The 12,327-nt window shown below is 38.6% G+C and overlaps 1 protein-coding gene across 1 annotated transcript in view; it reads left to right on the top strand.

Annotated features, from left to right (window-relative positions):
- Positions 1-320: 320 nt before the first annotated feature.
- SLC22A10 (solute carrier family 22 member 10) overlaps positions 321-12,327 on the top strand; it is a gene marked incomplete at both ends in the record, with an annotated part of 38,590 nt that continues 26,583 nt past the window's right edge. The window contains 2 exons of the mRNA XM_082844639.1: positions 321-722; positions 1,640-1,743. Of these exons, the coding sequence (XP_082700765.1) occupies positions 321-722; positions 1,640-1,743 (506 nt within the window). The remainder of the gene's footprint in view (positions 723-1,639; positions 1,744-12,327) is intronic.

Here is a 12,327-nt window from a genome sequence, read left to right on the forward strand (position 1 = left end):
GATTTTACAGAATCACTGAGAAGAAGCACGTTAAGTGAGTAAACCTTTAAACAGATTTAATGTTCATCAGATAGAAGTATCTTTGGTAAATAATTTTCTCTATGACTTTACTTAAAAAACTAATACCTCGTGATTTCAGACAGATTGGGGAAACTGCTTCTGATGTTCTGGTGCAGTAGCGAAGTGACGAGAACCATTGATGAGAAACTGATGTGAGGTCACACAGATTTAGTGTGAGTTAATGAAAGGAAACATTTTTCTCCCTTTGAACTTACCTCTACAAATTCATTGTGAGTTTTCTTGAAAATTGCCTCTTCACAATGGCTTTTGAGGAGCTTCTGAATGAAGTTGGTGGCCTGGGAAAATTCCAGATCCTTCAGATGGTTTTCGTTCTTCCTCCGGTCATGATAGCAGCCTGTCACATACTGCTGGAAAACTTCACTGCAGCCATTCCTGGTCATCGCTGCTGGGTCCCCATCCTTGATAATGACACTGTCTCTGATAATGACACTGGGATCTTCAGCCCTGATGTCCTCCTGAGAATCTTCATCCCATTGGATTCTAACTTGAAACCAGAGAAATGTCATCGTTTCCTCCTCCCCCAGTGGCAGCTCCTTCAACTGAACGGGACCTTCCCCAACATGAGTGACCTGGACACGGAGCCCTGTGTGGACGGCTGGGTGTATGACCGAAGCTCCTTCTCCTCCACCATCGTGACTGAGGTAAAGGCCCCATTTACCTCTTCTGAGTACGTGGTGTGGGTGTTTAGAATAACATGAATAGGCACTGTTCAAATATTCAGTTACTGAGTAGCTAGTATAACCAGCTCTCTTTTATTCTTTCAGTGATTGTTTATCTTTTTAATTGCCAAACACATTACAACTGAGGATGATGAAATCAACAAACTGCTTACGAATTTTACTATCACAAAGCTTAAAATTTAATGTGAAGATTGACGTTTAGACAAGGACATACTTGATATAATGTGTGAAAAATTATTCTTTTTTTTTTTTTGTGGTACGCGGGCCTCTCACTGTTGTGGCCTCTCCCGTTGCGGAGCACAGGCTCTGGACACGCAGGCCCAGCGGCCATGGCTCACGGGCCCAGCCTCTCCGTGGCATGAGGGATCCTCCCGGACCGGATCACGAACCCAAGTCCCCTGCATCGGCAGGCGGACTCCCAACCACTGTGCCACCAGGGAAGCCCTGAAAAATTATTCTTGGTCACTTGTTCTCAGTCTAGTTGCAATTGGAAATATTTGTATTAACTAAAAAAAAATTCCATTTCCTGACTAATTGTCAGAGAAACAAGTCAGAATGTATTTCACTATAGGTGTGATCCAGGCATCAGTGATTAAAAAAAATAAACAAACCTCAATTTTTCCAATGTGTGACAAAGATTGAGAACCACTGAAGTATGCAGTGCTCAGTCAATATGAAGATTGTCCCTGGTATAACCTGGGAGAGTGAGCTGAGGATCTAGCGAAAGCCATGCTTAAGCTGAGACATGAATGATACAGATGAGTAGATGTAGTAAAGGAAACCAGAGGGCGTGTTCACTGAGGGCTATTGGAGTGAGTGCGCATCGAATGGTAAAAGATGCTGTGAAGCTCCTCTGTGCTGGTTTCCTTTTCTTCCAGTGGGACCTCGTATGTGATTATCAGTCACAGAAACCAGTGGTTCAATCCTTATTCATGGCTGGAATGCTGGTGGGGGGCCTCCTATATGGTCATCTCTCAGACAGGTGAGTGTCTCCAGATCACTGCTGCCATTCCTCTGTGGTGTTTTCACAGTTTATGATTAATTGCTTCATAAAGATTCTTTATTGAGTACCAATATACAATTTATACTGTTGTGGGTTGTCTTGATTCCAAGGGAGCTATAGATGGAAATGCAGAATTAGAATCATTGTGATGAATGTCATTTTGTTGCCACAGAGCTCTCTGTACTGGTCACATAAATGGCCTCTTCATAAGATCTGGGTGCATTTCAGAATAGTAGTTTGAGGTGAGTTACCATAAACTTCATTTATAAAGGTGAGAAGGAGTTACCAATGGGAAGTGACAGGAAGGTGCTTCAAGATGGGAGGTTCTGCCTGTTTGAAGAAACAGCATTGTAGGCCTTTCCCAAGGATTCAGTGAGCTAAATGTTTGTGGGTTCTCACATTAGTCCTCATATCATGGTTATCCCACTGTAATTAGTATTGATTTCTATAAAATTTATGTGCTCAGTGAGATGGTACTGAAGTTGAATTAGAAATAATTGTGGCTATAACCTGTATGTTAATTTTGTAAGAGATAAAAAGCCTCATTAGAGGTAATACTTTCAACAATATAAGGTAACTAATCTATAGAACTCAGGAGTCATAATTTTTGGAGTCAGAAGTTTGGGTTATCCTGTGCCTGGCAGGGGTCATCCAAAAGTAAGAGGACCAGCATGGCTGCCACATACTCAAGTCTCCCATAGGGGAAATGGGAGGCTTAAAGTACCCCTTGTCATCTGTAAGCCTAACGTCCTTTAATCTTACAGCTGAAAATTGTGGACTCTGAATGTGTCACCTCTCGAATCATGATTCTGTTCTATTGGTTTATCTGTCTCTTTATATGCCAGTACCATACTCTTTTGATTATCATAGCTTTGTAATATAGCTTGAAATAGACAGTGTTCTGCTTCTAGCTTGGATCTTCTTTGTCAGGATTGCTTTGACTATTTGGGTTCATTTGTGATTTCATATAAATTTTTGGACAGTTTTTTTCTGTTTCTGTGAAAGATGCCACTGGAATTTTGATAGATATTGCACTTAATCTATAGATGGCTCTGGGTAGTGTGAAAATTTTAAAAATATTAATTTTTCTCATCCATGAACATGAGTTCTTTCCATTTATTTTTGTCCACTTCAATTTCTTTTATCATCTTGTTTTTTTCAGTGTCCAGATCTTTCATCTCCTTAATCATTTTATTGTTTTTGATGCTATAGTAAATGGGATTGTTTCTTTTATTACCGTTTTCAGATATTTCATTGTTGGTATATAGAAATGTGTTTGATTTTCATAAGTTGATTTTGTTTCCTGCAACTGTACTGAATTTGTAGATAAGTTCTAACAAAGTTTTTGGTTGAGTCTTCAGGGTTTTCTATATACAAGTTCATATCATCTGTAACAAAAAGAATATAATTCCTTCTTTCCCATTTGAATACATTTTACTTCTTTTTCTTGTCTGATAGCTCTGATTAGGACTTCCAGTATTATGCTGATAGGAGTGGTGTGAGTGGGCTCCCTTTATTCCCTTGAACTTAGAGGAAAATCTTGCAAACTGTCACTACTGAGTACGATGTTATCTGAAGGCTTGTCATATATCACTTTTATTGTGTTGAGTTATGTTTCTTCTACACCCTATTAATCGAGCATTTTTATCATGAAAGGATATTGTATTATATAAATGGATTTTTCTTTATCTTTTGAAATGATCATATGATTTTTAACTTTCATTCCATTAATATAGTGTATCATGTATATTGATTTCCATATGTTGAACTCCTTGCATCTTAGGGATGAATCACACTTCATATTGTATGACCCTTTTAATGTGCTGTTAAATGTGGTTTGCTATTATTTTGATGAGAAATTTTTTGCATCTATATTCATCAGAGATGTTGGACTGTAGTTTTCTTGTTGTGTCCTTATCTGATTTTGATATCTTGAAAATGGTGGTCTTCTAAAATGAGTTTGACCATAATTCAAAAAGATACATTTACCACAAAGTTCATTGAAGCACTATTTACAATAGCCAGGACATGGCAGCAACCTAAATGTCCATCGACAGATGAATGGATGAAGAATATGTGGCACATATATACAATGAAATATTACTCAGCCATGAAAAGGAACGAAATTGAGTTATTTGTAAGGTGGATGGACCTAGAGTCTGTCATACACAGTAAAGTAAGTCAGAAAAACAACAGAAAAATGTATGCTAGCACACATGTATGGAAACTAAAAAAATGGTACTGATGAACCTAGTGGCAGGGCAGGAATAAAGACGCAGACATAGAGAACAGACTTGAGGCCACAGGGGGAAGGGGAAGCTGGGATGAAGTGAGAGAGTAGCATTGACATATACACTACCAAATGTAAAACGGATGGCTAATGGGAAGCTGCTGCATAGCACAGGGAGATCAGCTCAGTGCTTGGTGATGACCTAGAGGGGTGGGATAGGGAGGGTGGGAGGGAGGCTCAAGAGGGAAGGGATGGGGGATATATGTATACATATAGCTGATTCACTTTGTTGTACAGCAGAAACTAACACAACATTGTACAGTAATTATACTTCAATAAAGATATTAAATAAATAAATAAAATGAGTTTGAGACTGTATTCTCCTCTTCAGTGTTTTGGAAATGTTTGAGAAGAGTTGGTGTTTATTCTTCAAATATTTGTAAGAATTCACCTGTTAAATTATCAGGTCTTTTAAAAAAAGTTTAAATATAGTCAATTTATAGTATTGTATTAGTTTCAAGTACATAAAATTGTGATTCAATATTTTTATAGATTATATTCCATTTAAAGTTATTACAAATTAACAGCTACATTTACCTGTGCTCTACAATTTATCCTTGTGGCTTATCTATTTTATTCATAGTAGTTTATGTCTCTTAATCTCATCCCCTATCTTTCCTCCCCCGCCCTTCCCTTGCCCCATTGGTAACCACTAGTTTGTGAGTCTGTTTCTGTATAATTACATAATTCATTTGTATTATTTTCTAGATTCCACATATAAATGAAAGCACAGAGTATTTGTCTTTTTCTGTCTGACTTTTTTCTCTAAGCATAATACTCTGTAGGCCCATCCACAGTGTTGCAAATTTTAGAATTTCCTTCTTTTTTTTTTTTTGCGGTACGCAGGCCTCTCACTGTTGTGGCCTCTCCCGTTGCGGAGCACAGGCTCCGGATGCGCAGGCTCAGCGGCCATGGCTCACGGGCCCAGCCGCTCAGCGACATGTGTGATCCTCTCGGACCGGGGCACGAACCTGTGTCCCCTGCATCGGCAGGCAGACTCTCTACCACTGCGCCACCAGGGAAGCCCCTCCTTCTTTTTTATCATTGAGTAATATTCCATTGTATGTAGATATATGTGTGTGTGTATATATATATATATCTTCTTCATTCATTCATCTGTTGATGGACACTTAGGTTGCTTTCATATCTTTTCTATTGTAAATAATGCTGCTATGAACATTTGTATGCACTTATCTTTTTGAATGGTGTATTGTTTCTTTTCAGATATGTATCCAGAAGTGGTATTGCTGGATCATACAGTAGTCTATTTCTAGTTTTTTGAGGAAACTCCATACTGTTTTACATAGTTTCTGCACCAATTCACATTCCCACCAACAATGTATAAAAGTTCCCTTTTCTCCGTATTTTCACCAAGAGTTGTTTGTGGTCTGTTTCATGATAAGTATTTGATAGCTTTGAAGTGATATCTCATTGTGATTTGGATTTGCATTATCTGATGATTCCTAGTGTTGAGTATCTTTTCACGTGCCAGTTGGTCATCTGTTTTTGTATTTGGAAAAATGTCTAATCAGTTCTTCTGCCCATTTTTATATAGGGTTGTTTACTTTTCTTGATATTGAGTTATATATGTTGTTTAAATATTTTGGATATTTTCTTTTGAGGATGGGTGAGGTTTTGATTAGTGATTCAATATCTTTCATCATTATTGGTGTGTTCAGATACTGAACTTGCTAATGTTTCTGTCTTAGTAGATTGTATGTTTCTAGAAAATTTTCCCTTTATTCTAGGTTATCCACGTTGTCACTTATAAATATCTGCAGTAGCCTCTTTGTATCTCTGTAGTATCAGCTGTAATCTATCTGCTTTTATTTTAAGTTTTTTAATTTAAATATTCTCTCATTTTCTTAGTCAAATAAGTTTCTCAATCTTGTTTGCTTTTTCAAAAAATCGCGACTTGGTTTTGTTGATGGTTTCTATTGTTTTCCTAGTTTCTATTTTATTTATTTCTGAACTGCTATTAGTTATTTCTTTCCTTCTGCTAACATTGGGCTTAGTTTCTCCTCTTTTCCAGTTCCTTCAGATGTAAATTAATGTTATTTGAGAGCTTTCTTTTTTAAAAACATCTTTATTGAACTATAATTGCTTTACATTGTTGTGTTAGTTTCTGCTGTATAAAAAAGTGAATCAGCTATACATATACATATATCCCCAAATCCCTTCCCTCTTCGTCTCCCTCCCACCCTCCCTATCCCACCCCTTTAGGTGGACACAAAGCACTGAGCTGATCTCCCTGTGTTATGCAGCTGCTTCCGACTAGCTATCTGTTTAACATTTGATAGTGTATATATGTCAATGTTACTCTGTCACTTCTTCCCAGCTTACCCTTCCCCCTCACCATGTCCTCAAGTTCATTCTCTACATCTCCATCTTTATTCCTGTCCTGCCCCCAGGTTCTTCAGAACCATTTGGTTTTTTTTAGATTCCAAACATATGTGTTAGCCTACGGTATTTGTTTTTCTCTTTCTGATTTACTTCACTCTGTATGACAGATTCTAGGTCCATCCACATCACTACAAATAACTCATTTTCATTTCTTTTGATGGCTGAGTAATATTCCATTGTATATAGGTGCCACATCCCATTTATCCATTCATCTGTTGATGGACACTTAGGTTGCTTCCATGTCCTGGCTACTGTAAATAGTGCTGCAATGAACATTGTGGTACATGACTCATTGAATTATGGTTTTCTCATAGTGTATCCCCAATAGTGGGATTGCTGGATCATATGGTAGTTTTATTTTTAGTTTATTTTTTAAAATTTTTTTAATTTTTAATTTTTTAAGGAACCTCCATACTGTTCTCCATAGTGGCTGTATCAATTTACATTCCCACCAACAGTGCAAGAGGGTTCCCTTGTCTCCACACCTTCTCCAGCATTGTTTGTAGATTTTTTGATGTTGGCCTCACACCTGACTGGTGTGAGGTGATACATCATTGTAGTTTTGATTTGCATTTCTCTAATGATTAGTGATGTTGAGTATCCTTTCATGTGTTTGTTGGAAATCTGTATATCTTCTTTTTTTTTTTTTAACATCTTTATTGGAGTATAATTGCTTTACAATGGTGTGTTCACTTTCTGCTTTATAACAAAGTGAGTCAGTTATACATATACATATGTCCCCATATCTCTTCCCTCTTGCATCTCCCTCCCTCCCACTCTACCTATCCCACCCTGCTAGGTGGTCACAAAGCACCGAGCTGATCTCCCTGTGCTATGTGGCTGCTTCCCACTAGCTATTTGTTTTACGTTTGGTGGTGTATATAGGTTCATGCTACTCTCTCACTTTGTCCCAGCTTACCCTTCCCCCTCCCCATATCCTCAAGTCAATTCTCTAGTAGGTCTGCATCTTTATTCCTGTCTTGCCCCTAAGTTCTTCTGACCATTTTTTTTTCTTAGATTCTGTGTATATATGTGTTAGCATACGGTATTTGTTTTTCTCTTTCTGACTTAATTCACTCTGTATGACAGATTCTAGGTCCATCCACCTCACTACAAATATCTCAATTTCATTTATTTTTATGGCTGAGTAATATTCCATTGTATATATGTGCCACATCTTCCTTATCCATTCATCTGATGATGGACAGTTAGGTTGCTTCCATGTCCTGGCTATTGTAAATAGAGCTGCAGTGAACATTTTGGTACATGACTCTTTTTGAATTATGGTTTTCTCAGGGTATATGCCCAGTAGTGGGATTGCTGGGTCGTATGGTAACTCTATTTGTAGTTTTTTAAGGAAACTCCATACTGTTCTCCATAGTGGCTGTATCAATTTACATTCCCACCAACAGTGCAATAGTGTTCCCTTTTCTCCACACCCTCTCCAGCATTTATTGTTTCTAGATTTTTTGATGATGTCCATGCTGATTGGTGTGAGATGATATCTCATTGTAGTTTTTTTTGGGGGGGGGGTACGCGGGCCCATTTTTTCTAGGTATTTTTTGATTTCCTCTTTGATTTCTTCAGTGCTCTCTTGGTTGTTTAGTAGTGTATTGTTTACCCTCCATGTGTTTGTATTTTTTATGGATTTTTTCATGTAATTGATATCTTGTCTCATAGCGTTGTGGTTGGAAAACATACTTGATACAATTTCAATTTTCTTAAATTTACTAAGGCTTTATTTGCAGCCCAAGATATGATCTATCCTGGAGAATGTTCCATGAGCACTTGAGAAGAAAGTGTATTGTGTTGTTTTTGTATGGCATGTCCTATAAATATCTATTAAGTCCATCTTGTTTAATGTATCATTTAAAGCTTGTGTTTCCTTATTTGTTTTCATTTTGGATGATCTGTCCATTGGTGATAGTGGGGTGTTAAAGTCCCCTACTGTGATTGTGTTACTGTTGATTTTCCCTTTCACGGCTGTTAGCATTTGCCTTATGTATTGAGGTGCTCCTATGTTGGGTGCATAAATATTTACAATTGTTATATCTTCTTCTTTGATTGATCCCTTGATCATTATGTACTGTCCTTCTTCGTCTCTTGTAATACTCTTTACTTTAAAATCTATTTTGTCTGATATGAGTATTGCTACTCCAGCTTTCTTTTGATTTCCATTTGCATGAAATATCTTTTTCTATCCCCTCACTTTCAGTCTGAATGTGTCCCTAGGTCTGAAGTGGGTCTCTTGTAGACCGCATATATACGGGTCTTATTTTCATATCTGTTCAGCCAGTTTATATCTTTTGATTGGAGCATTTAATCCTTTTACATTTTATGTAATTATCGATATGTATGTTCCTATTACCATTTTCTTAATGGTTTTGCATTTGTCCTTGTAGGTCTTTTCCTTCTCTTGTGTTTCCTGCCTAGAGAAATTCCTTTAGCATTTGTACAGCTGGTTTGGTGGTGCCAAATTCTGTTAATTTTTTGCTTGTCTGTAAAGGTTTAATTTCTCTGTTGAATCTGAATGAGATCCTTACTGGGTAGATTAATCTTGGTTGTAGATTTTCCCCTTTCATCACTTTAAATATATCCTACCACTTCCTCCTGGCTTGCAGAATTTCTGCTGAAAGATCACCTGTTCAACTTACGGGGATTCCCTTGTACGTTATTTGTTGCTTTTCCCTTTCTGCTTTTAATATTTTTTCTTGGTATTTAATTTTTGATAGTTAGATTAATACGTGTCTTGGCGTGTTTCTCCTTGGAATTATCCTGTATGGAGTCTCTGCACTTCCTGGACTTGATTGACTATTTCCTTTTCCATATTAGGGAAATTTTCAAGTATAATCTCTTCAAATATTTTCTCAGACCCTTTCTTTTTGTTTACTACCTCTGGGACCCCTATAATTCAAATGGTAGTGCATTTAATGTTGCCCCAGATGTCTCTGATACTGTCCTCAATTCTTTTCATTGTTTTTTCTTTATTCTGCCCTGCAGCAGTTATTTACATTATTTTATCTTCCAGGTCACTTATCTGTTCTTCTGCCTCAATTTTTCTGCTATTGATTGATGCAGGGTTCATCAACTTGATTGTGGGAATTTAGTCCACTGCTCCTGAGGCTTCACAGAGAAATTTCCCTTTCTCTTCTTTGTTCGCACAGCTCCTGGGGTTCAGCTTTGGTTTTGGCCACACCTCTGGATGTAGGTCGCTCTCAGGCATCTGTTCCCCACAGGAAGGAAGGGGTTAAAGCAGTGGCTGATTAGGGGGCTCTTGCTTACTCATGCCAGGAGCAGAGAGGGGTACGGTAGTTTTAACTGGAATACGGGGTGAGCCTGTGGTGGCAGAGGTCACCGTGATGTTGCAACAGCCTGAGGTGTGTAGTGTTTTCTCCTCGGGAAGTTGTCCCTGGATCACGAGACCTGGCAGTGGCGTGCTGCACATGTTCCTGGGGGAGTGTGTGTGGATAGTGACCTGTGCTTGCACACAGGATTCTTTGTGGCTGCAGCAGCAGTGTTAGCATTTCACGCCTGTCTCTGGAGCTCGTTTAGGCAGTGCTCTGCCTTCTGTGGGCAGACAGGGAAGGAATCCTCTCTCCTCATACACCCTGAAACAATGGTCTCTTGCCTCTTTGGCAGGTCCAGACTTTTTCCCGGACTCCCTCCCAGCTAGCTGTGGTGCACTAACCCTCTTCAAGCTGCGTTCATGCAGCCAACCCCAGTCCTCTTCCTGGGATCTGACCTCTGAAGCCCAAGCCTCAGTTCCCAACCCCCACCCGCCTTGGGGGGTGAGCAGACAATCCTCTCAGGCTGATGAGTGCTGGTCAGCACTGATCCTCTGTGTGGGAATCTCTCTGCTTTGCCCTCTGCATCCTTGTTGCTAAGCTCTCCTCTGGGTCTCTGAAGCTTCTCCCCCACCCACTCCCTGTCTCTGCCAGTGAAGAGGCTTCTTAGTGTTGGAAACTTTTCCTCCTTCACAGCTCCCTCCCAGGGGTGCAGGTTCCATCCCTATTATTTTGTCTCTGTTTTTTCTTTTTCTTATGCCCTACCCAGGTACATGTGGATTTTCTTGCCTGTTGGGAAATCTGAGGTCTTCTTCCAGTGCTCAGTAGGTGTTCTGTAGGAGTTGTTCCACATGTAGATGCATTTTTGTTGTATTTGTTGGCAAGAAGGTGATCTCCACCTCTTACTAGTCTGCCTTCTTGAAGGTCCCCCTCTAGTTATCTATTTTATACATATCAGTGTATATATGTCAATCCCAATCTCCCAATTCATCCCACCACACACCCGTCCACTTTCCCTGCTTGGTGTCCATACATTTGTTCTCTACATCTGTGTCTTTATTTCTGCTTTGCAAACCGGTTCATCTGTACCATTTTTCTAGATTCCACATATATGTGTTAATATACTATTTTTGTTTTTCACTTTCTGACTTACTTAAATCTGTATGACAGTTGCTAGGTCCATCCACGTCTTTATAAATGACCCAATTTCGTACCTTTTTAAGGCTGAGTAATATTCCATTGTATATATGTACCACATCTTCTTTATCCATTCATCTGTCGATGGGCATTTAGGTTGCTTCCATGATCTGGCTATTGTAAATAGTGCTGCAATGAACATTGGAGTGCATATGACTTTTTGAATTAGGTTTTTCTCTGGGTATGTGCCCAGTAGTGGGATTCCTGGGTTGTAATGCAGCTCTATTTTTAGTTTTTTAAGGAACCTCCATGCCATTCTCCATAGTGGCTGTATCAATTTACATTCCCACCAATAGACGCAAGAGGGTTCCCTTTTCTCCACACCCTCTCCAGTATTTGTGGTTTGTAGACTTTCTAGTGATGTCCATTCTAACTGGAGTGAGGTGATACCTCATTGTAGTTTTAATTTTCATCTCTCTAATAATTAGTGATGTTGAGCAGCTTTTCATGTGTCTCTTGGCCATCTGTATGTCTTCTTTGGATAAATGTCTATTTAGGTCTTCTGCCCATGTTTGGATTGGGTTGTTTGTTTTTTTAATATGGAGCTGCATGAGCTGTATGTATATTTTGGAGATTAATCCATTGTCTGTTGCTTCTTTTGCAAATATTTTCTCCCATTCTGAGGGTTGTCTTTTTGTCTTGTTTATAGTTTGCTTTGCTGTGCAAAAGCTTTTAAGTTTTGTTAGGTCCATTTGTTTATTTTTGTTTTTATTTCCATTACTCTAGGATGTGGGTCAAAAAAGATCTTGCTGTGATTTATGTCAAACAGTGTTCTTCCTATGTTTTCCTGTAAGAGTTTTATAGTGTCTGGTGTTACATTTAAGTCTTTAATCCATTTTGAGTTTTTTTTGTGTGTGTGTGTATGGTGTTAGGGAGTGTTCTAATTTCATCATTTTACATGTAGCTGTCCAGTTTTCCCAGCATCACTTATTGAGGAGTGTGTCTTTTCTCCATTGTATATCCTTGCCTCCTTTGTCATAGATTAGTTGACCATATGTGCGTGAGTTTATCTCTGGGCTTTCTATCCTGTACCATTTATCTATATTTCTGTTTTTGTGCCAGTACTAAATTGTCATAATTACTGTAGCTTTGTAGTATAGTCTGAGGCCAGGGAGTATTATTCCTCTGGCTCCGTTTTTTTCCCTGAAGATTGCTTTGGCTATATGGGGCCTTTGTGTCTCCATACAAATTTTAAGATTTTTTTGTTCTAGTTCTGTAAAGAATTCTGTTGGTAATTTGATAGGGATTGCATTGAATCTGTAGATTGCCTTGGGTAGTATAGTCATTTTCACAATATTGGTTATTCCATTGCAAGAACATGCTATATCTCTCCATCTGTATCATCTTTGATTTCTTTCATCAGTGTCCTACAGTTTCCTGAGTACATGT

The sequence above is a fragment of the Leucopleurus acutus genome (assembly GCF_964270905.1).
Source record: "Leucopleurus acutus genome assembly, chromosome: 8".
Taxonomy (NCBI): Eukaryota; Metazoa; Chordata; class Mammalia; order Artiodactyla; family Delphinidae; genus Leucopleurus; species Leucopleurus acutus.